This window comes from Ursus maritimus, unplaced genomic scaffold, assembly GCF_017311325.1.
Source record: "Ursus maritimus isolate PB19 unplaced genomic scaffold, ASM1731132v1 scaffold_10, whole genome shotgun sequence".
Taxonomy (NCBI): domain Eukaryota; kingdom Metazoa; phylum Chordata; class Mammalia; order Carnivora; family Ursidae; genus Ursus; species Ursus maritimus.
The window spans coordinates 15,662,099-15,685,190 of record NW_024423344.1 but is presented as its reverse complement, the minus strand read 5'-3'; the positions used below and the strand labels follow the sequence as shown (position 1 = coordinate 15,685,190).

Genomic DNA, 23,092 nt, shown 5'->3' with positions numbered 1-23,092 from the left:
CAAATACATGTCCCAAGCCACGTGACTGAAGGAGATTAACTGGACCAAAATTTAGGCTGCCCAGTGAACCAGGCTAAGTTTTAATGGAAGTCAGTGACCTGCTCTCAGTCCCTGGGCTTTTGTGCAAAGACTGGTGGTAACAGCCTGGGTTCTGAGAACATTCCTGCCCCAGGAGGGAAGGCTTGTGATGAGCTCACGGGGCTTTCCAGCGCTGACCGCCAGCCTTGGCAACCATAAGATCTCCAGTAGTGAAACCTGGCCTTTAAGTTATCAAGCGCCTATTGTAACATATTCGGCTTTAAGCAGAGGTCACTATTTTAAGGGTGACTCAAGTCCTGGGGTCAAATGGAGATGACTGGTGGGGTCTATGAAAAGAGCTGGTCCTTCCCAATAAGGGGACTGAGGGTGACACTGGAGTGTGTAGATTGGGAGGGTCCGGGGTTGGTCCTCCCTGGAGGAACTACATGGATGCGTCTTGGACAAGAGTGATGAGAGTGCGTTACGCTGACTTCCATAATCCTGGCAAAAGTGTTAAATCATGAAGTCACATAAAGTGTGTGTGGGTGGGTGGGTGGGTGTGGGGTGGGGGGGTTGTGCAAGGGGAGGAGGAAGTAACTGTTTCCCTCGTCTCCCCTGAAGGAGGAGGACTCGCCGTTGCGCCACCTCTCACCCCCCTCCCCCATCTCGCACTTTTCCTGGCTCAGACCTGGCCCCGTCCGCGTTCTCTTCCCCTGTCCCCAGGCCCCCACCCGATCTTGCCCTATCTCCGGACATCCAGTCCTGAGGAATGGGGAGGCTTGGGGGTTTGTGCAGGCCAGCTGCATGGAGGTCGCCGCGGTCGGAGAGGGCGCAGGGAGGAGGAGGACCCCGGGCGCAGCCGTGGTGGGTGCGCCCTGCCAAGAAGGGCGGGGGCGCCGGAGCGCGCACGCGGAGGCGGAGAAGGAGGGAGCGGGGAGGGCGTGTGAGAGAGTGAGCCACAAGAAAAGGGAGCGCGCCCGCCGCCGCCGCCCTCCTCTGGAGAGAGGCTGGAGTGAGGCTGTGCGAAGCGCCGCATTTCAATGAGAGCCGGCAGAGGCACTTCCCTGCACTAGCGGCCGCAGCCGAGACGCCCGCGCTCCCGCAGCTGCTGCCGCCCAGCCCCAGCCCCGCCGCCGCCCCGCAGCCCCGCAGCCCCGGCCGCGCCCAGCCCGGTGAGGACAGCACCAGGAGGCGGCCCCGAGCGCGGCCACAAAGACCCCCGGCGGCGTCTCTCCGCGGACCGGTGCGTGGTTTGCCTTGGCTGGGGAAGGGAGCTGCGGGCAGGGCCGGCCGGGGGCCCCCGCCGGGGGCTTGTAGCGCCCGCTCCTCCCGCAGCCGCGGGGCGCCGAAGAAGCCCGGGGCGTGGAGGGCCGGTGGGCGCCCCCGTCGGCCCGCCGCCGCCGCCACCCCGCCCGCCGTTCCTCGAAAGGCGCTGCCCTGCCGCGGCCAGACTGGCCTCGGCCGGGGGCGGTGTGTACGGGAGGCTCCGGGGCTGCTGGCACCTGCCTCTTTTGTCTGGTGCCACCGGGCTTAAAACGGGGAGTAGGGCGCGCGCCCCCCACCCTCCCCGCCAGGCTTTTCGCCACGTTGTTAGTGGAGATGGAGAGCCAGGGCGGAGGAGCTGGGCGAGGTGTTTGTCATTGTCAGAACTGGCCGCGGAGCGAGGACCAAGTCTGCGCCTACAAGGAGTGGCCGGGCCAGGCCTCTTATTGTGTGTGTGCTTTCCCGTGTGCCCGGGAGGGTGGTGTGCTTGAAGATGGGGCGATCTGTGCGTGGTGGGTGGCTGCGGTGTGGGTGTTGCAAGTACATTTGCAGGGTCTCAAGTTCCTTCAGGGACAGCGAGGCTGCCTCATGTACAAATTAGTACCTGCAGTGCTAAAAGCATGCGGAGAGGAAATGGCATTTTCCTCCTAGTGGGAGCGCATGCACAGCCCTGCATTGCCCCACAAAAGAGACTGCTTTTGAAACCCAGGTTTGCGCGGAATCGCTGCTGGATTTGGAAAGGCAATGCTTGTAAGAGATGGAGCAAATGAAAGGTTTCATTCAAACCGGCTCCCTCTCTCCGCACCTGTGAGTGTGTGTCCAGATTATGGTGCACATGCGTTTAGCGGCCACACTGCAGGGTGTTCCGTGAATACGCTTTATGAATGTTCCTAAATATATCGCCTTTCCACTGGAAAGGAAAGTAGGACAGTCTTTTAAGTATAAAATGTCACATGAAGGCGGTCAGAAGGGATTTTAAGAGGGGTTATGTGTAGGCACATTATAAAAGATTGGCACACATCCTGTGATATCCGTGTCCAAGGTGGTACATGCCCTTGGAAGGTGTGTGTATGTGTGTGTGTGTGCGCGCGCGCCTCTTATTCCACGCCTGCCCATCCACCTGCAACCTAATCCCACTGGCAAAATATCCCTTGGGACTTCCAAGTCCAGCATCTGTTTCAATGTGGTAATCTTTATGCCAAATTATTTCTTGGTGTGTGTGTGTGTGTGTGTGTGTGTGTAGAAATGTCTGAAACAGGAACTCATATCCTTATCTAGAGAAGGATGAACACAGAGGTTCCTCAAAATGGTGAGAAATCCCACAGAAGACAATTGAGGATGCTGATTTCTTGGCATGGCAGTGTTTATAGGAAAATCTCTGATAAGAGCCAGGCCTCCTTCTTCCCCTCCCAAGTGTCTGTGATCTCTGTGGCTCCGGCCGTGTGGTTACCTTCTTGGTACCATCACATGTGTGTACCCAGGCCCCTAGCCACTGATGGTCCATGAACGTGTGTCTCTGTGCTTTAGCGGTTTCTTGTGCAGAAAAGCAAGAACCTGTGGAAGCCCAGTGAATCTTCTCCAGGAGCTTATGGTTCAAATATATGACAAAGCCAACTGAAGAGCTGAGCCAACCAAGGCAAGAGAAGGAACACCTAGTTTGACGTCGCACATGATTATGGGAACATTAGGGTGTGTAGTGTGGTTTTTGACATTCATTTAGTGGTAGCTGTAGTCTTGAAAATGATTCCACTTTGAGTGTGTTTTTTCTTGGTCACCAACATCATTTCTTACTTTTGGGCAGGCTCAGTGAAGGGAGGGCAGAGATGTGCTTGTCCTGGTTGAACATATGATCAAGTGTGAGGACATACACAAATAAAACAAAATCAACTTTTGTCTATTTTAAAATTGACTTTTTTTTTTTCATGTGGTGTAGAACTCTTGGTTCAAAGGCCTGATTCCTCTAGGGAATTCCAACAGTTGCTAAATTGTTTGGCTTTTGCAAATTGTGAATCCATATAAGCCCCTTCAGACCACATCGGCGCTCTCTGGTGACACAGTTGTGCCGTCCTTTGCTATGGTCCTGCTTGTTTTCTCTTGGTTCATACAGATTTGGGAGGAAACCCCTAGGGTTGGAAGATTGATTACTGCCTTTAAAAATAAAACAGAAGCTTCAAAAGCCACCCTCGCCTTTATAATAGCGAGGTTTGAAGAGCTTAGTGAGGTGGTATGACTACTCCTCCCCCGAAGGACCAAACACCCCTTTTGAAAGACAAAAGAGCTCATTTTAAGAGGAGATAAAAAGAAGTGGGAGCAATGATACCATGGGGAAAATATTGGTTCTGTTACTCAGTTAATAGCTGCCTGAAGAACTGGATCACTGTTTTGAAGTTATCCAACTTCACAGTCAATGAAACTGGTTCATATCTATCTATGTATGGTATCGCTTTTTCTGGAAAATACAAATTTAGGCTATCATGAGTTATTAAGAGACATGAGGTAGTTTTCATGTTTGGAGGAAAAAAATACACTGAACTAATAGTCCAGGTTTGAGTCACACTCTACACCCCCCCCCAGCAATTGAATGGTGAAGACTTTAGCGGCCTGGTGGCCACCGCCCCCTCTGTCTGTGGAGGAAGCCTTCCTCAGTTACGTGGCCTCCCCAACCTCACAGGCCTCGGTAAGAATGAAGGCTTTAAAAACCCCTATTTTTATGGGTGAAGGGGTCTAGAGAGGGTCTCAGGGGGTCTGGCCTCTAAGACAGTGCATGGGGCAGAAAGGAGGGAGCGCCAGCTTCAGAGTCCATCAGAGTAAAGCTAGGTTCAAATCCCACCTCCCTCAATTATGACTCTGGGACCCTGGCTCTATCCCGTACTCGCCTTCCGTCCTAATAATATTACCAATGTCTTTGGATTGTTGTGAGGTTTAGAAGGGAAGTTTTAGCATTTTATACAATTGATTGCTGAATAATAGTGTCAAGCACATCATAGACATTCAATAAACACACTGAACACTAGCTTTTTCCACTTCATTTCAGGACTACACAGTCTCTAGCAGTGTTTTTAAACATGAATTTTGAGCCACTCTGAAGGGATCAGAGGTTAGTCTACCGAGGGTCAAGGAAAGGGAGGCTTGGCAGTACTTCTGGTTAGGCAGCATTATCTATGGTGGGATTTGGAGAGCACTTACAAGATTCTTGCCCCAGATTTTCCATTTCCCTTATATTGTATTCCAACATGCCTGGAAGTTTGTCATCAAAACTTCTTTCCTTTGAATGCTTTCTAGATTGACCTGTTAAAATCCAGATCCCCTGCAAGGGTCAACATCACAAGCCTTGATCACCTAACCCCTTAGCAAGGATGAATTGATCCCACAGGCAGCTTGCTGATGACAGAGCTCCATAGAAAGAAAAATGGGGACCATGGGAGTGCAAGCATATCTTTCAGAAGGTCATGAGATGAAAATCAGGCAGACTCCCAAGGAGCTTTCCTCACCAGAAGGGGGAGATTCTATTCCTACTAGTTCTTTCTGTGACTGAGTTAAGCACAGAAAAGCAGATTTCATTAATAAAAAACATTAATACTTATCACATGCTAGACACTCTCCCAAGTGCTTCATGTATTCGTACTTAATATTAGTTATGAGGTAGGTATGATTAGCATTCCTATGTGTAGTTGAGGACGCAAGGCTTTAAAGACGTTGATCCCAACGTGATCCTGTATCAACCTTGGGAAATGTACTTGATCAACATCTCTTAGCCTCAATTCCCTCAACCACGAAAATAGAGTGGAAGGAAAGGCAGAGCCCTCCCCAAAGTAACTTTCATCCCTTCTGTTCTTTTTCCTCTTCCTCCGCAACCTTTTTCTGCTTTTTTTAACCCAACTTATCCGAAGCACGAAGTGTAAGCAAATGAGTTATGGTGAAATCACTTTAAAAAAAGCTGCTATCGAATATGTGAATATGTTGGAAAAATCTTAAGTTGGTAGAACCTGGGGATTGATTCAGTTTGCTCTCCATCTGGCCGGGGGAGCACAAAACTTCGTGAACTGTTTATAATCTGTTAAATGCTGACCCCCTCCTTTTGTTTCCTGGCCCACCACCGCTTGGTCTCATCAGCCTGATGGTAATAAGATGGCTTACCTTCTGTCTGCCCCCAGAGTGAGCTCGCTGTAGGGAGGTCTGGGCTTTGGAGTCAAGCAAACCTTGGTGGGAGGTCTTGGTTCGAGCATTTCTCAATTGTATGACTTGGAGAAATTTAGGAGACATTTTTCCGTGCCTCGTTTTCTTCATCTGTAAATAGGGATAACACTACTTTGAAAGGTTTGTTGTGACTTGGCAATAAGAGCTGTCCAAAGCCTGAAAGGGGTAGGTGGTCACTACCTAGGAGCTGATTCTCACTAAACTGGAGTTGATTGATAAGCTCTTTCCACAGGGGCTGCCTCTTCTACTTCTTCCTGGTCTTCCTTCTCTTCCAACTTGATAACTCATATTAAATATATCATCAATTACAGCACTATTTCCACCAGCTGCTCTTGAGCTAAGCCTTTCAAACCATGATCTTAAAATAACATCAGTATGTGTCTCTGTTTTTTTTCTTCTTCTTCTTCTGTGCCTCCTAGGTTCCACTTTAACCCCATCATGTCCTTCGGCAGAGACATGGAGCTGGAACACTTCGACGAGCGGGATAAGGCCCAGAGGTACAGCAGAGGGTCGCGGGTGAACGGGCTGCCCAGCCCCACGCACAGCGCCCACTGCAGCTTCTACCGAACCCGCACGCTGCAGACCCTCAGCTCTGAGAAGAAGGCCAAGAAAGTTCGTTTCTATCGAAATGGAGATAGATACTTCAAAGGGATTGTGTATGCCATCTCCCCAGACCGCTTCCGATCTTTTGAGGCCCTGCTGGCTGATTTGACCCGAACTCTGTCGGATAACGTGAATTTGCCCCAGGGAGTGAGAACAATCTACACCATTGATGGGCTCAAGAAGATTTCCAGCCTGGACCAACTGGTGGAAGGTGAGCTCACTCCCAAGTAACCCTAGAGGATGTGTTCTCATGTGTCCACATTGTTCTAGGCACCTGCACTTGATTGCTCTAGTAAGAGGTAGCAGCCAACCCAAGGCTGTGATCCCTGTTGTTTACACATTTAAGAGTGCACTCTGCTGTACTGCAGTGTAAAAAGAAAAAAAAACCCACTAATGGTATTAGGTCAGGCATTTTGTAATAATGGACTGAAGGAAAAAGTGTCTTAATTCTCCAGCATTCTCTGTTCCTTTTGTGATTCTCTTGTTACATTTTTAAAGTCCCTTTTTATGTCTTTAATCACGGTGTTCATATTCATTTCTAGATGCAAATGAACTTTTGCTGTCATGACGTCTGAAATTACTTGAACTGAAAATAACTAATGGATTGTGAAATTTTTGAGTGGAAAGGAACCTTATATAGGTATCAAACCCATTAATTCTATCACCAGAGACTGAGGCCCAGAAACTTCGAGTGACATGTTTGTGGTTACATGGTGAGGTCATGTTGATACTGGACTAGAAATTAGGTTTTCTGGCATTTCTTTCCAATATGGTGCTTCCTTTTAAGTTTAAAGGATTATTGTCTTTCTGTGGTATTCGAAGATAAAAAGGCATTAATCTATTCAGTTCAGTGCGTTGTTTTTCAGAGTCGAATTTACGTTCACGGTCATTATCTGTTTTAGACATTTCATGTGGAAGGAGGCCTATGTGAGTCCTCGGGTGAGACCCGGAGTCTTGGGCCAGGAGAGTAGGTAGACTCGCTTCAGTACCAACCCCGTTTGAGCAGCACAGAAAGCCGCTAATCACCTTAGAAATCATAAGCAAAGTCAAATGACATGGAGAGAGATAATGGGTTAAATTCATGCCAAGGTGCAAATGAGGTTGGCCGGTCGTCTTTGGAGAGCGGGAGTTCCTACGTCTGAGGTGTTCGGGTCACGATGAAATAGCACTCAGCACAGAGGAGCATGGGAAAGGAAGTTTCAAGTTTGGGAAGTGCTTGACTTCACCCTGAGTTCCTATTTACTCCGGATATATTTGCCCGGGCCGGTTGTCTTCCTGGATCCTGGGGGAAGGCCATGCGCGTCATGTCCTTTCTCTCGCGTGCAGGTAGCAGGAAGCATCCCTTTCAGGGTCCCGTGGAGTTTGGGGTTCCTCGGCCCTGACCACACACAAGCCAGCCCTCTTGTCCTCCTGTGGAACCGGAGTTTGTACGTGATTCAAGGCTGAGGGAGTCTTGTGTCTTTCTCCCATTTTCCTTCTCTTTATCCCTTGGCGGGGATGCCAGTCTGGTCGCAGTATGACGGGACTTGAGAGGGTGTGGAGAGCCTGGCTCTGGTGTATTTATTATGTGGGAATTCACATCTCTTTTCAATGACTCGTCACCCTGCCAAGATGCCTGTAGACTTGGCCTTTTTCCTTCTATTCAGATGTTGGCACTTTCAGTAAATTAAAGGGGAAGAATGAATATGAAATCTCTCTGCATCGGCTTTGATTTTTGTGCTCTGCCCTTTTCCTGACCTTGGAAAATACAGGGATAAATAAAACATTTGGTGGGCTATTCTAAGGGACCTGGATAAAGATGAAATGCAAAGTCAGGTGCATAATCGGTCACCAGACCATCCCTTTGAGGACTGATGGTGGTAGAGACAAAATATGCCAAGATCCCCGAGCACATTGTGAGCCGGCCGGGCTTGGCTTCTCGCTCTTTCTAGAGTCACTCGCGCAGCATCTATGGGGCGGGCAGTGTACTTCAATCAGTTGCCCACCCAGAACGTACCTTCCCTGAGAAGTGGCCAGAGATATTCCCACGGTTCCTGTCCACCCAGGAGAGGGTGTGAGGGGTGGGAAACAACGGTTCTTTACATACAAGGATCAGCAACACCATGGCATGCTTGTCACCGTCTTCTTTATCGGTTTTTTAACACCAAATAATGCCGGCTCTAAGAGACTGCTGTCCTGAGGATTGTAAGGACAGCTCACAGTCATGAGCATGTGTCTTGCATATATGAATACATTTCATTCACACAGCGATCCTAGGAGCTCCCTACTGTGACCATCCTTACACTACGACGAGAAAAGCGAGGCACAGTGTGGTTAAATGACCTGCTCAAAGTCACACAGCAAGAAATGGTAGAGTTAGGATTTGAACCCAGGAAGGCTGGTGCCAGAGCTTGAGCTCATAACTGCCACTCGTAAGATACCAAGTGGGGGTATTCTTAGTGGCTTTAAAGGAAATTTTAGTGTATTAATTATTCTTGAAAATAAATGTTTTTAACCTTGACTTAATTCCAGGAGTGACAGCTACGGCTCCGTTTACCTCCACATACTTTTCTCTCCAAACAATATGAAGCAACTGCATATTGACTATTCTGATGTTAAAAAAATGACTTTTTTGGAAAAAAAATACTTTTTTCTGATTGAATGATAACTTCAGTACAGTGTGTAAGTTCTCATATTGGCTGTGTTTTTTTAAAGAAATCCAGTTTAGACAGATTTTTTTCTCGTCTATAATTCTGACAGCATGCAGCTGCACTTAGTGTTGAAGTAGCTGGAAATCCATTTAGATTGGCCTCTTTGTCAATTACATTTTTGCTTAGTCTGTTAAAATGCAAACGGTTGCTTCATATCCATCATTAGGTTCATATCTCTCACTTTACATACTAATTTTATGTAAACGTCAATGCATGTTATTAGCTTCTCATTTCCCCTTCCAATATGCTGATGTTTGAGTTTTAAATTAAATCCTTTTAGTGGATGCAGTGACAAGTGTATTTGACTTGTAATTGTTTTTTTTTTTTTTAAGTTTGTTCTTTCTCACTTACCTCAGACTCAAAATTCTGAATTGCAATGACATATGTGAGTTTCTTTATTTATAACAGTCTCATGGTCACTTGCACCGTTTTATTATTATTATCCACAGATTATTATGCCTAAATTTGGTTTAAGCGCATTGACAGAGCTGGCTCTTTGCCTCAAGCATAAATGTATGAGTGAGTGTGTGTGTCTGTGTGTGTGTATGAATAAGGTGTGTCTCTTTATGCATGTATGTATACCCACACACACATGCACACACATACGTAAGAGCAGACAACGGATAGCAGTTTTAATTGTTTGCTTTCAAAATGGCCTTAATACATTAAAAAAGTCAAGATAATTAATAAGGAAAGTGGAATTGCAGTCCTATTTCTGCAAGTGGTTCACCTTGAGACTTGGCCTCATTTTCCCAATATTGCCCCTTTTTCCCCAATTTTGCACTATTTATGTTCCACCGGAGGTGTGTAAATGTGAAGGTAAATAAAGAAATAACATTTAAAACCTTTAAACTCTTAGGAGAAAGATTGATTTTTGTCTTTACCAGACGCTCAAGCATCGGTGACGTATGTGTTGGGGGTGAACCATCCATCCCCCCACGTTTACATAGGCTTAAAATTTTAAGTGTAGTTTTAGGTTCACAGCAAAATTGAGCAGAAGGTACAGAGATTTCCCATCTACCCCTTCCCTCAACACACGACCAGCCTCTCCCATTGTCATCAGAGCGGTGCATTTCTTATAACTGAGGCATCGACACTGACACATCATTAGCACCGGAAGTCCAGAGTTTACGTTAGGGCTCACTCTTGGTGTTGTGTGTTCTGTGGGTTTTGACAACAGTGTGATGACATGCGTGCACCATTGTAGTATCATCCAGAATAGTTTTACTGCCCTAAAAATCCTCTGTGCTCCACCTTTTCGTCCCCACCCCCAGCCCCTGGCAACCATTACTCTATTTGCTGTCTTAAATAGGCATTCTTTTAACATCTTGTGTGACTGTAGGTATAAGAGGGCCAGGGCATTTCCTGTAAGCATGAACATAAATGCTACTCAGGTGTGTTTTCTCCTGGATATAAATAAGTTAATTTGTACATCAGTTCTGTATGTATTAGAAAGGAGTCCCCTTCTTTCTTAGCTCTCACGCGCCTTGACGCCCCACTTCACCGTGGACACTGACTCCGGAGCTGGAGTGTTGGGGCTGTTCCCAAGTCCCCATCGGAGCTAACCTCTCAGGAACAAGCCCACACTTCACTGCACAGTTAGGGGATCTCTAACCACTCCTTCCGGTCACCCAGTTCTCCTGGCCATCTTTCTTCCCCTTGATGTGGTGTCATCGATTTCTTTCTGTAATTCACTGGCTTCTTCTGTGCCTCTCCCTGCTGTAGTAAAAGTTTTAAATGAATTCTGGAATGGCTCTAAAGTGTGCTCTCTCTAAAATTCCCCTCCAGCAAATAGTTTACTAGTTTTCTTGTGTTGTTGTTTTGTTTGTGTTTTGAGTATCATCTCAGAGACACCTGCGCGTGTTAAGGGTATACATATCATTAGCCCAGAAGGTGACTCAGTGTGCTTACAGTTCTGCACCTTGCTTTGTGCGCCTAACAATACACCGTATCATACAGCTGGAACTACTGTGTCCTTTTTACTGACTTCATAGTATTTCTTTATATCAATGTACCCTGCTTTATTTAACCAGTCTTTTACTGATGGGCTTTTATTGGTAGGTTGTGACCAATCCTTTGTTATCAGACACAATCTTGCTGTGAATATCCTTGGATTTAAGTTTTCTACCCATGTAGGAGAATCTTTGTAGGACAAATTCCTAGAAGTCATATTGCTGGATAGAGAGGTACAAGCATTAGACTCTTAAGAGCTGTTGCAGATCTTCATAGACGTGGTAGTGGTTTATGCTCACATCGGTAACATATGAGACGGGCTGTTTTCCTACACCCTCACCAAGACAATGTCTTATCTGATGTTTTCCTACTTGCCAACCTATTAGGAAAAGCAAAGCATGTATCCACTTATACTTTTAATTTTCATAATGATTAAAAATGCAGTTGTGTTTCTTTTTCTATGTGTTGTTTCTTCATAGCTTTTGACCATTTTCCTACCAGGTTGGGGTCTTTTTTTTTTTTACTGACTTGTAGGATTTTTTCTTTTAGAGATATTAGCCCTTTGGGATATTAATTCAAAGTTTTTTTTCCTGGATTGTCCTTTATCTAGCGATGTTGTTTGTTATGTTTTTTGCCACACAGATTGAAAAAAAATTGAAAAAATTAAATGTGTCAGCCTTTTAATTTATGGCATGATTTTCATGCTTCTTGGATTTTACTCTGAGATTAAAAAGTTGTTTCCCTCAATTTCTTCTAGTATTTTTATGTTTTCATTTAAGAAAGTATTCTAATGGATGTCATATTAGTACAGTGTGTGAGCTAGGGGTTCAATTTAACCTTTTTCTAGGCTACATCCTCATTTTTAAAAGTTTGTATTTTGAAACGAATGTGGGCTTATTAGAAGTGTCGTAAAGATAAGGAGTCTCATATGCCCTTCCCACAGTGGGACCTCATACACAACCATGACACAATGATCAAAAATAAAAGTTACCTTTGGAACAATGCTAGTAAACTATAGGCTTTTTTCAGCTTTCACCAATTTTTCCCCTACTGGCCTTTTATTTTGGGTTCCAGAATCACCTGTTGTATTCAGTTGTTATGTCTTCTTCATCTCTGCCAAGCTGGGACAGTTCTTCAGTCTTTCCTTGTCTCTAATGACTTGACCATTTTGAAAGGTGCTGATCAGTCATAGAATGTCCTTCAATTTGGACGTAGCTGCTGATGAGATGGAAGTTAGGTATTTGTGGCAAGAATTCCACAGAAATGATGCTGTGTTCCTTTTGGTGCATCATTTCGGGGTTCAGGATGTTGCTGTGTCTTATTACTGGTGAGATTAGCCACGATCAGCTGGTGAAGGTGTTGTCTACCAGTTACCTTCACTCTAAAGTTACTATTTTCCCCCTTTACAAAGAATATATATTTGGGGGAGAAACTTTGAGGCTATGTGAATATCTTGTTTCTCCTCAAATTTTGCCCATGAATTTTGGCATTTACTGGGGGGTTTGCCTACAGCAATTGTTGCGGTGGTGTTTGAATGGTGAATTTTGATCTCCCTCTTTACTTGTCTCACCCTTAAACATAGATATCCTCTACCTTTCCTGTCTTTGGATCTACTGTGAGGTCATCAACTCTTATTACCTTAACCACTCTTTTAAGGTCCATTTCTTCCAAATAATAATAAAACCTTTGTTCTTTACTCCTACCACCTGGATATACTTAACTGATACTCTACTCCTCAGTCCTTTCAAACTCAACCTGCATAAATGTGACCTCATTCTTTTCCACCACCCAGAATTCATTCCTCTTCTCATATTCCGGATCTGGTTAAATGGTGTCACCATCTAACCTAACATTCCCCTTGACTTCTCTTTCTCTTCACCTGTCAAATCCAAGCTGTCAAATTCTGCTGGTCCTGCTTAAGACATTTCTTCAACTTGTCCTCTCCACCATCGGTATTATAGTTTTCAAGTTCTCATCAGTGTTTTAGCAACATTACTATTTTTTACTGCAGGGGAGTTACATTCTTAAACAGTGAGCATTGTTGAAAATTTGAAAGATACAAAAACATTTTAAAAAATTATATAATAACTCCTCATATTCCTACCACTTAAGTATTGTCATCTCTTCCCTGCACTATTGCAAAATGTTCGTAAGCTGAAAATACGTATCTTAGTTTCTTAGTCTCTCTCTTAGAATTCGTTTTTCTCTTCTTTATGGGATCTGTATTTGTCCCTGCTTTTCCATTCCAGAACCTCTCTTAGGTCAGATCCTTTAGGACACACATGTGTCCCAGACAGAAGTCTTTAAACAAGTTTTCCTGCCTATAAACCTGGCCAGAGACAAACCACTTTGTGCCATCCCGTTGCCTCATAATGGCTTTCCACTTAGATGTAGAATACAGTCCACGGTCTTTAATGGATTTCTCTCCGTGACCCTGCTCCTGCCTCTCCCATTCTGTTCATGTCTCCTATTACCCATTGATACACTTAGCAGTGAGCTTGGCTACGCTCTTTGCTTGTACTCTCCCATCTCCAGGCTTCCCTTCTCTCCTGCAAGGATGCTCTCCTGAGGGTGCGTAATGTCAATGTTAAGTTATGGCTCTGGAGTCAGACTACCTGCATTTGAATCCTGGCTCCACCTTTGCTAGCCATGTGACCTGGGGCCAGCTGCCTATCTCTCTGTGCCTCATTGTGCCCTAAGATAAGTGGTGTCTTAATACTTAGCTCATAGGGTTGTGTTGAGGATTACAGGTTAAACAGCATGGGTTAGAACAGGATCTGCCTCATGGCAGACACTCACATAACCTCTTCTGCCAATGGCGTCCCTGTCCTCATCCCTCAGCCTACAGATACACAAATCTCCCACAATCTAAAAAATTCTTGCCTTGGTCTTTCCGACTTCTCAAACCCAGAGGTCTTCTGTGATAAGAAATATCTGTATATGCTATCTATAGTCGGCTCAGCTTCCAAGCATACTTCAACTCCTTCATCACGACTAGCATCATGACACTGTAATATACTTATTTATTTTATACCAAAGGCAGGGAACCATTGGAGTCCTTTCCGCCTAGCATGGTAGTTGTAAGTACTCAATAAATATTATGGGAAGAAAAAGGAAAGAGAATGAATGGATGGAAGAATGGATGAATGAATGAAAGCAAGCCAGCATCACTACCCAATGGAAGTGGCCATTATAGGGCCACACGTGACCTTTTAGTGGCCAGGCCAGTGATCTCTTAGGAATCCTTCTCGATGCTGTCCCTGGAGCATTGGATACTCATGTCTGCGTCTCTTCCAATCACACACTCACCACCTTTTGGTTTCCATGGCTCCAGGCACCTGATTTCTCTTCATTGCCTTCAGTGGCTCCTCCATCTCTGGGCACTCCTCAGAGACTGGTGTTGCCCTGGACTTCTTGTCCAGCTGGGCGTGGCCTCCTGGACTGTTTTCTACAGTTCCATCTCTGCAGCTGCCATGTGCATCGCCCTCCAAACTTCAGGTTTATGTTTCTAGCTGCTTGCTGGAAATCTCCAACTAGCTGCCTCCTAGGAACTTCAAATTTATTATGTGCACAACTGAATTAGTATCTTTCCCTACTGTCAAATCCAAACCTGGTTCCCTTCATATCCGACCTATGGTGGTATATAGGAAGTCAAGCAAAATGGAAGTTCTGATGTCATCATTTCATTTTCGTCATTTTGACTCAGATTCCCTTCGTTCCCACATCCAGACAGTTGCCAATTCTACCATCTAGTCAACTGATTCTATCTGCTAAGTTCTCCTCATTGCACCCACTCCTCTCTGCCCTCCGTGCAGATGTGTAGAGTTCAATTCTCCGTCTCCTCTCCTGGTCTGTTACAGTAGCTTTCTCACCTTCTCTCTTCACATGTTCCGCCTTCAGCCCTCCCTTTACACTGAAGCCGGTGCGAGCCTTCTGAAACCTGGGTCTGATCATGCACAAAAACTTTGACCTTGGGCCCTACCACTGTCTTATTCTAACTTGTTTGTCAATGGAACCATTTTTTATTTTATTTTTTGAGAAAGACTTACTAATATCTCACAGACTATCCCTTTACTGTACTGTGTAGTAGGGAATATTACTGTTTTATTTTTATCTGAAATGCTGTCCTCTTTCTTTTCTGTTAGTGGAAAATCTTACCCTCACTTCCAAGGCCAGCATGAATTCCATTTCTTCTTTATTGATTGCTCCGTGGGAAGTGGGAAGTGATTTCCCTCTCTCCTGAGTTAGGGTTGCCTGGACTGCTTATTTAGCAATTATCGTTTACTGCCTTGTGGTGAAATCTTTTCATGTACACATCTTGGTTTCTAAGCTCTTTTGAAGACAAGCTCTTCACTTAGGAGTCTTTTTACTTCCCAGAGTGGCAAATTCAGATTTTGTACTTCTTATTGAAGATTTAGGAGTTTGTAGTTAATTTTTAGTTTTCATGGCTAATGCTGTATCTGCTTGTTGCAGTTTTGTTGTTTATTTTATTTTATTTTTTTAATTTAAAATTTTTTTTTAATTTTTTTGCAGTTTTGTTATTCTGTTATGTCCTTAAGAGAAATTTTTAGCAATGAAAATATACATTTTCATGGTTCCAAATACAGTTGGCCCTGTTGCTTTCAAAAAAGATTCTTATCAATTTATAATGGCCCTAGTAGTGTTTTCGATTTTCTATGTATTTTGTCTTTATCCTTTGTCATATATTTTGGTACTCTGTGTTTTTGTAAATTATAATAAGCTTTGCCCATTGTAGTAACCCATTGTTCTGTGTAGACCCTCAGTCTGTTTTCCCCTTTTCGTTTTAGTTTCTCTACTTTTCAGTTATGTCACTTTTAAATTTAAAATTTTGGATCTCTCAGTTTTTTTCTTTATGTTATTTTTCTGTTGCTTTGATTTTGAGAACTTGACATTTTCCACAGGCCTGACGTACACATTCAAATTTTATTTTCTGGAAGCTTCTTTTTATGTACTATTATATTATGAAAGATTTGTATGGAAGAATGACCCAAAGTACCTTTGGGGAATCTTTTCTCTTGCCTTTAATAGCACTATCAAAATCCTCTTCTTAAAGCAGTGCCTTTTAGATAGATTATGAAATGTCGTTGTGTGTACTTGAGGTAAGCTCATAAAATATAATATCCAGAAGGCAACTTTATATTTTGTTCTGTAAATTATATCTTTATGTAGTTTTACTCAGTTTATTTTCAGAGGTCTCAATATATATTTGAGTCTTTCCCAGTTTTTACTATAATTCACACTAGTAAATTTTAATTGCTAGAGTTTTTAATGAGAAACTTTTTTCTCTGGAAAAATGAAATTTTTATAGGTATCTCTCACCTAAGATACTTTTGAATATGCCACATTTGAAACTTAAAGAAGTCCTAGAGGAGGTAACAACCAGAGATTACGTCATTTTCAGACTGACGTTACATATGACATTTACAAGTCCTACCCTGAGCCAATGAAAAATCTCCAGCAGTAAGGGGAAATACAGCAAACTTCTAGAATCTCCACATATGGGATCTTGTGGAGGGATACCTTCCTAGCTCATTCATCATAGGCCTGGTCAATGAGGAAGCTGGTAACCCATTTCTGGAAGTTTTCAGTAGTGACTTAGATAATTTCTTTTAAGTGGAAATCCTTTAATTTCATAATGGAGTTGATGGCCAAGTAGAATTAACTTTGCAGATTTTTAAGTAATAAGCTTTGTTAGAGAACGTTTATTTCCATACTTCGAATAACAGCAATATAATAAATTTACAAATGCATGTATGATTTTTTTGAAAACAAAATAATACATGGAGCCTTCAGTATCTCAAAAATAATCTAATATGCTTACACAGAAATCATCCATTTCTCCAAAATCCCCAAAATACTTAGATCTTTCAGGGAAGAAATTACCATATTCTGTTATTTTTGTAGGCATTGGTCAGATCCAAACATAATATCATGCTTTATTTCCTTACTTTTTTTTCTTCTGTCATTTTCTTTATCTTTATCTTTGCTTAAAAGCAAATATTAGTTTTTTGGCATTTGTAAGTGCCACGGCAATTCGGACAGATGCTGCTTTGGCAGCTCTTGCTATTTGTTGGGGGTGTCTTGGACACCCAGAATATTAAATTTCAACTTGAGGATCAGTCTTAACACAAACATTTTTGGCTTGAATAAAGTGGAACAAAACCAGCAGCATGATAACCAACCAGCAAGTCATTATGTTTGGTAATTTCCAGCTCTACGTCTAAATAGAGTGTTACACCATTTCCTTTAAACCGTCTATGATCTTTCCATCTTGCCATCCTTGTTAAGCTTCACCTATAGTAAGTGATCCCAAACTTTCAAAGCAAATTTGGGGTCCTAAAATGCTGGTCACCTGTTCTAACCCGTGTGTGGGTTGTCCCCATACATCCACCAATCAAATCCAGGTTGTCACCGTGCTTCTGATGGATTGGCCAATAGATAAGAGGTTCTCATGACCCCCTCCTTTGGTTCAATTAATTTGCTAGAGTGGCTCACAGAACTCGGGGGAACATTTTACTTACTGGATTAGCAGTTTATTATAAAAGTATATAATTTGAGAACAGCCAGATGGAAGAGATGCATCGGGCAAGGACTGGGGAAAGGGCTTGGAGCTTCCATGTTCTCTGAGCTCACCACTCTCATTGAATCTTCGTATGTTTACCAAGCGGAAGCTCTCTGAACACTGTCCTTTTGGTTTTTTATGGGTGCTTCATTACATAGGCACGATTGATTAAATCACTGGATTTAACTACTAGTGCCTCTTCCCTCTCCAAAGTCAGGGAGGTGGACTGAAATGAAAGCTTCTACCCGCTCAGCACACGGATGGTTCCCCTGGCATCCAGCCCTAATTCTTAGGTGCTTTCCCAGCCTCCTCATTTAGTAAACTAAGGTGTGGTTGAAAGGGAGGTGTTATGCATATCAAGATGTCTTCATTGCTCTAATCGCTTAGGAAATTCCAAGGGTTTAAGCAGCTCGGTGCCAGAAATAGTTTGAAAAACCAAGTATATATTTTTTATTATAAATCAGAACATCAGACCGTTTTGCTCAAATATACTTTGGTTTTGCTAAATTAACTTTTATTTTATTGTTGCAATATAAATTACACCATAAAACTTTGGGATGGTTTAGTGTGTATAAGAAGTTTATTACAGTAATTATAAGAATTACTTTATTTTTTTATTTTTCAATGGACTTTAATATCCATACCTCTGTCAGACCTTGAATGCAACCTCTAATCAAGATTAGATGATTCTCTAATCAAGAATATAACATACCTCGTAAGTCTTGGCCCCATTTAGGGAGAGATTAAACATTGGATAACCAGAGCTATTTGACCAAATTAAGACTATGTATTCTTTCCATTGAGAACAATTACGTTTGCTAATTTACAGTTGTCGATGGTATTAGCACATTAATTGAAAAGTTATTTTCTAACAAAGTCAGAAAATAAATCAACTTTAAATTGAATTAAGACAAGACAGTATCCTTAGTGGTGGGAAGAAGTTCAGAATCATGATTAAAAGTTGTCAAAATGTGGGGTCAAATAAGTCTTTAATGTAAGTATATTTGCACAATTTAATGGAAGCTTTTTAGCATAAGGAAACCATCTGGTCTTACTGAATTCCTGAAGAGTGTAGTGGATTCTAAGTGGCAGCACTGAGTGGTGTGTGTTCTTGGCTTTGGTGGCCAGCTCTGTCCTCTCCCGAAAGTGCTGTCACTTTCCTTGTAGCCCAACATCATTCTATATTGGAGTCTCACACCTGTCCCCAAGATTCCTTTGCAATCTTTGAATCTGGTAAACCAGGCAGAGGGGTCACAAAGTGATAGAACAGATTTAACGAGAGTTTCTTCCCATTGTTGTTGCTTGAACCAAATCAGCATTAGCTTCTCAAAGTTGTCATGCCTTAAAATTTTGTCAGTATTCTTTAAGAAGATATAAAAAAAGGTATTTATTTTCTTTTTTAACAAACCGACTCCACATTGTTAATGTGAGTACTTTAAAATTCATCGCTTTTCTAATTATGTATTTTTTAAAGTTAAAAAGCTTTTTTGTTGTTGTTCGAGTGTAAACCATTCACTTTGTTTTGATTTTAATTATTAGCTTAGGATATAAACTTAAAAATAATCAGACAATTGCCTATCTCCAATTAGCACAGAATTCTGACAGACGGGTTTGCCTGCACTATTTTGGGCTGTGTGTGCCTTGTCGAGGACCATTTGGGGCACCCTCATATTGAGATGGACCCAAAGTGATGCCTACTGGTAACTAGTTAGAAACAGTTAACACCTTAAAACGGACGACCCGCTCACTGATTTCTAGTAATTTTGTTTTTTAGTTTTCCTTTCAGGCTTACTGCCCAATCCGGGTAATGCAGCCTTAGAGGGGTTTTTTTTACTTGTGTAGCAGTTTTGTATTTGAGATCACTCTGACCTCTGTTATATAATTTGATCTTCACAAAAACCAGTTGAGATGAGTAGCCACTGGGATAGGCTTCATATGATGGACGGATAGACTACCACTGAGAAGGCTAAGGGACTTGCCCGAGGTCGCATGCTTGGAGAGGCCAGAGCTCAGACTTCCATTTCTCACCAGAACATTCACACAGTCTCTCCGCAAAGCCTTCAGAAGCACCACTGTCCTTGTGACCCCTCCATGCATATGTTTCTGATATCTATATATATCTTAAGAAAAGCACAGTTAGGACCAATAATAATCCACTAGGGGAATGGAAAGGGGGTTTGCTACATTTAGTATTTGTACAACTTCTAGTGGGACATGATGTATAAACACACAGTAGAGTGTATTCTAAAAGCACTTAAAGAGTAAATGTTTGATAACATGTATAACTGCACTTTTCTATTTTTGAAACCCCGGTTCAATTATTTTTATGTGGATACTGTGGCCTTGGATGCTTGCACAATTAATTTAAAAATAGGACAAGGATTTAGATAAAAGTAAATGGGCTGTGTAGGATTAGTCCTAGGTCACTTTACCTGCAATTATGAAAGCTTTTTAGCATTTTAACTATTCCCTGTTACAAAGACTAACACACAAAAAAGCCATTATAAAATCTTTAACTTCAAAATGCGTTGACCTAACTTTATGAAATATATATATGGGATCATTCATCTTATGATTTATCATCACTTGGTTCATGTGTTACCTCTTTTTTGTGTGAGCCACATTTACTTAATAGAGTATTTTCATTAAACGGTTCTCTGTTAAGGAGTCATTTTTAATAAAATCTAATTTAATTAATTAATTAATTTCTTTTCTTTTTTTACCCCAGCTTTATTGGGGTGTAATTGACAAAATTGTAAGATATTTAAAGCGTACCTCATGACGATTTGATATATGTATACATTGTGAAAGATCCCCCCATCAAGTTAATTAACACATTCATTACCTCATATATTTATCTTTTTTTCTTTTTTTTTGTGAGGACATTTAAGTTCTACTCTCTCAGCAAATTTCAGTTATACCACAGTGTTATAACCATAGTCACCATGTTATTCGTTAGATCCTTATTCATCACATTTATTTTAGAGTCAGTTTCTGAAGCTACAGTTTATACGTTAACCATTCTCAAAACCTTTTATCTGTAAACAAATATGAGTTGGCTTCCTAGTATGTGGATCACTGTGCTTGGCCCGTGGAGATGGGAGGAAAGGCAACGTGGAGTCCTTGGACCCAGCAACGAGGATGGACCCAGTGTCTAAAAGCACATTCACGGCTTTATTGGGGCAACAGCTGCAGCTGAAGGTGTCAGACTGACTCCCCGAACAACAGCCAGGGAGAGTTTCAAAGGAGCCCAGTCAGGAAGGGAGCCCAGTTTAAGCGTCTAAGGGCAAGAAATGCGGGGAATTGGGCGCGCAGGCGCAGTTGACAGACCATGCTGCCTTAGACATCATTGTTTCGTTTGCATGTTAAGTCTCCACCTCGGCTGCGATTTTTAGCATTGCAGTGAGGTAAAGGTTGGTCACACCAGTTACACACCCCCATCTGCAGGGCCCTGATTTAGTGATTAAAACTCCAATGGTCTGGGTGGTTTGGGTGGCCCCAGTTCCTCACTATTGCTCGAGGGGTAGTTTGGGTTTCCTTCAGAGGGTGCTATGCCCCTCGGGGCTTTTGCCTGATTAAGAGATAAGCTGGAAAGAAGAGCTCAAGGAAAAATGTGGGACAGGGGTTGGTGGGTCCAAGCAGGTGAGCAGCAAAGGTCAGGTCTTGGGGTCTAGCTGGTGACAATAACTTTGCTTGCTTTGGGAATTTTACTTGACTTTACAAAATGTTCAACACGGACTCCCATCAGAGTTATAAATTGCATAGCTTTTTGTTGTTGTTGTTGTTGTTAGATTTTTAAATTTAAGTGTAGTTGACACACACTGTTACATTGCTTTCAGGAGTACAACATAGTGATTCAACTTCTCTGTATCTCGTGCTGTGCTCAGCACAACTATGGCTACCATCCAGCCACCCTCAATGAATTACCTAGCTATTTTAAGAAGCTGTTTCCCGATCCACTGTAAGTTTTCAAATTATGTTACTTACATTATTACTAAATGTAGGTACCTCTGATTTTGAAGTTTTCTGCAAATACAAATACCCCCAAATCCCAAAGCACACATTATTTTTTTAATTCAATTTTATTCCTGAGGTCTATTCAATATCAGTATTTCTGTCAGAAAAAGCAGTCGGAAAATGAAGAAAGGGAGGAATGATGATTTCCCTCCTCTAGGATATCAATCTACTGTTGACAGAGCCAGATTAGAAGTAAAAAGAACCCTTTCTTTTCATTAAATGTTATTCATGCTTCCAATGTTTAAAAAGTCACAACTCACTCTCACTTCTAGTAGCAAAGGAAACATCAAAGACTAGGAAAAACGAAATGAATTTACCTTCGTGTGAATTTAAGGATATTTCTGTCTTCCTTAGGGGAGAGCTATGTGTGCGGCTCAATAGAGCCCTTTAAGAAGCTGGAGTACACCAAGAACGTGAACCCCAACTGGTCTGTGAACGTCAAGACCACCTCGGCTTCCCGGGCGGTGTCCTCGCTGGCCACTGCCAAAGGGAGCCCTTCCGAGGTGCGGGAGAATAAGGATTTCATTCGGCCTAAGCTGGTCACCATCATCCGAAGTGGGGTGAAGCCACGGAAAGCTGTCAGGATCCTGCTGAACAAGAAGACCGCCCACTCCTTTGAGCAGGTCCTCACTGACATCACTGACGCCATCAAGCTGGACTCGGGCGTGGTGAAACGCCTGTACACCCTGGATGGGAAACAGGTAAGGCAGGGGTCGTGCTATGACCTTGACTTTACAGGAGAGAACCAGGGAGTGGGGGGATCTATGTGGCATGGGGGTGGGGTGGGGGAGGGAATCCGAAACATCCATGTCGCTGAAGTTGAGGGAGTGGGTCATTTGGTCAACGAACACACAGCCGTTGGCCTCAAACCAGACCCAGGATAGAGGGAGACAGGGTTAAAGTAGGAGTAAAGTAAAATACCTATCTCTGAGGCTTAAATGATTACTCACAGATTTCTATTTTTTCAGTTATTAATTGCTTAACATAAAGGTCCTTTTTTGCCATCTGTTTTCAATTTTTTCATGTAATCATGTCTTGTTGCCTTAAGCATGACTGAGATGTAAACTCTGACCAATAGAGAAAAATCTAATTTCCTCTCTTTGGCCTAAATAATACTTTATGTCTCAGTAATGTTCATTAGTGAGATTTATTTAAATTTTATAGATTTTTAAGTACATATCGAAGGGATGAAATATTTCCGTCTGAACGGCTTTAAGAGGCATATTTCTAGAATATTACGCATTTTGTATTGAAAACATAATTTCAGAATTAACATTGAAGGGGGGGTGTTTCTTTAGCTACGGAATGGACATTGGTTGACTTGGATGAGAGGACATTAAATGTGAGTTGCTCAGGTGAACTTAAAGGGAAATCTTGTGTGGACTTTTGTAAAGGTTTGACAGAATCCTGATAATGAGCTGAGTATATATATATATCTCACTGATATATACTGGTATGTGTACAGTGTGATTTGCTGGTCATTCAGAGTTTATGCGTCTTTTTGCTTTAGATGATAATTTTTAGTGTACTATCTGCTTGAAATTTAGTTTTTAATCTGCATCTGTCCACATGGTTTTTAAAAATTATTTTGAGGGATAATTTGTATGTAGAGTGCATATTAAAAATCAAAACTAGATTCATAAATTAAAAAGTTAATCTTAAAAAAAAATAAAAGGTTAATCTTTATTAAATAGAAGACAAGTTCTTGAAGGCTAACACACATTCAAATTTTATGAATTAGAAATAGATGCAATTACTAGAAAGAGTG

At 42.5% G+C, this 23,092-nt stretch overlaps 2 protein-coding genes across 4 annotated transcripts in view; one reads left to right on the top strand and one right to left on the bottom strand.

Moving 5' to 3' along the window:
- Nucleotides 1–1,957, bottom strand: part of LOC121100374 (collagen alpha-1(I) chain-like) — a 5,799-nt gene extending 3,842 nt beyond the window's left edge. The window contains exons 1-2 of the mRNA XM_040620921.1: nucleotides 1,886–1,957; nucleotides 691–1,533 (exon numbers count right to left, since the gene is read on the bottom strand). Of these exons, the coding sequence (XP_040476855.1) occupies nucleotides 691–1,533; nucleotides 1,886–1,957 (915 nt within the window). The remainder of the gene's footprint in view (nucleotides 1–690; nucleotides 1,534–1,885) is intronic.
- The window catches only part of DCLK1 (doublecortin like kinase 1), a 332,328-nt gene continuing 310,449 nt past the window's right edge, over nucleotides 1,214–23,092 (top strand). For all 3 annotated transcript variants that reach the window (XM_040622036.1, XM_040622026.1, XM_040622043.1), the window contains exons 1-3: nucleotides 1,214–1,261; nucleotides 5,898–6,292; nucleotides 21,679–22,025. In XM_040622036.1, coding sequence (XP_040477970.1) covers nucleotides 5,917–6,292; nucleotides 21,679–22,025 — 723 coding nt within the window. In that variant the 5' untranslated portion in view covers nucleotides 1,214–1,261; nucleotides 5,898–5,916. The remainder of the gene's footprint in view (nucleotides 1,262–5,897; nucleotides 6,293–21,678; nucleotides 22,026–23,092) is intronic.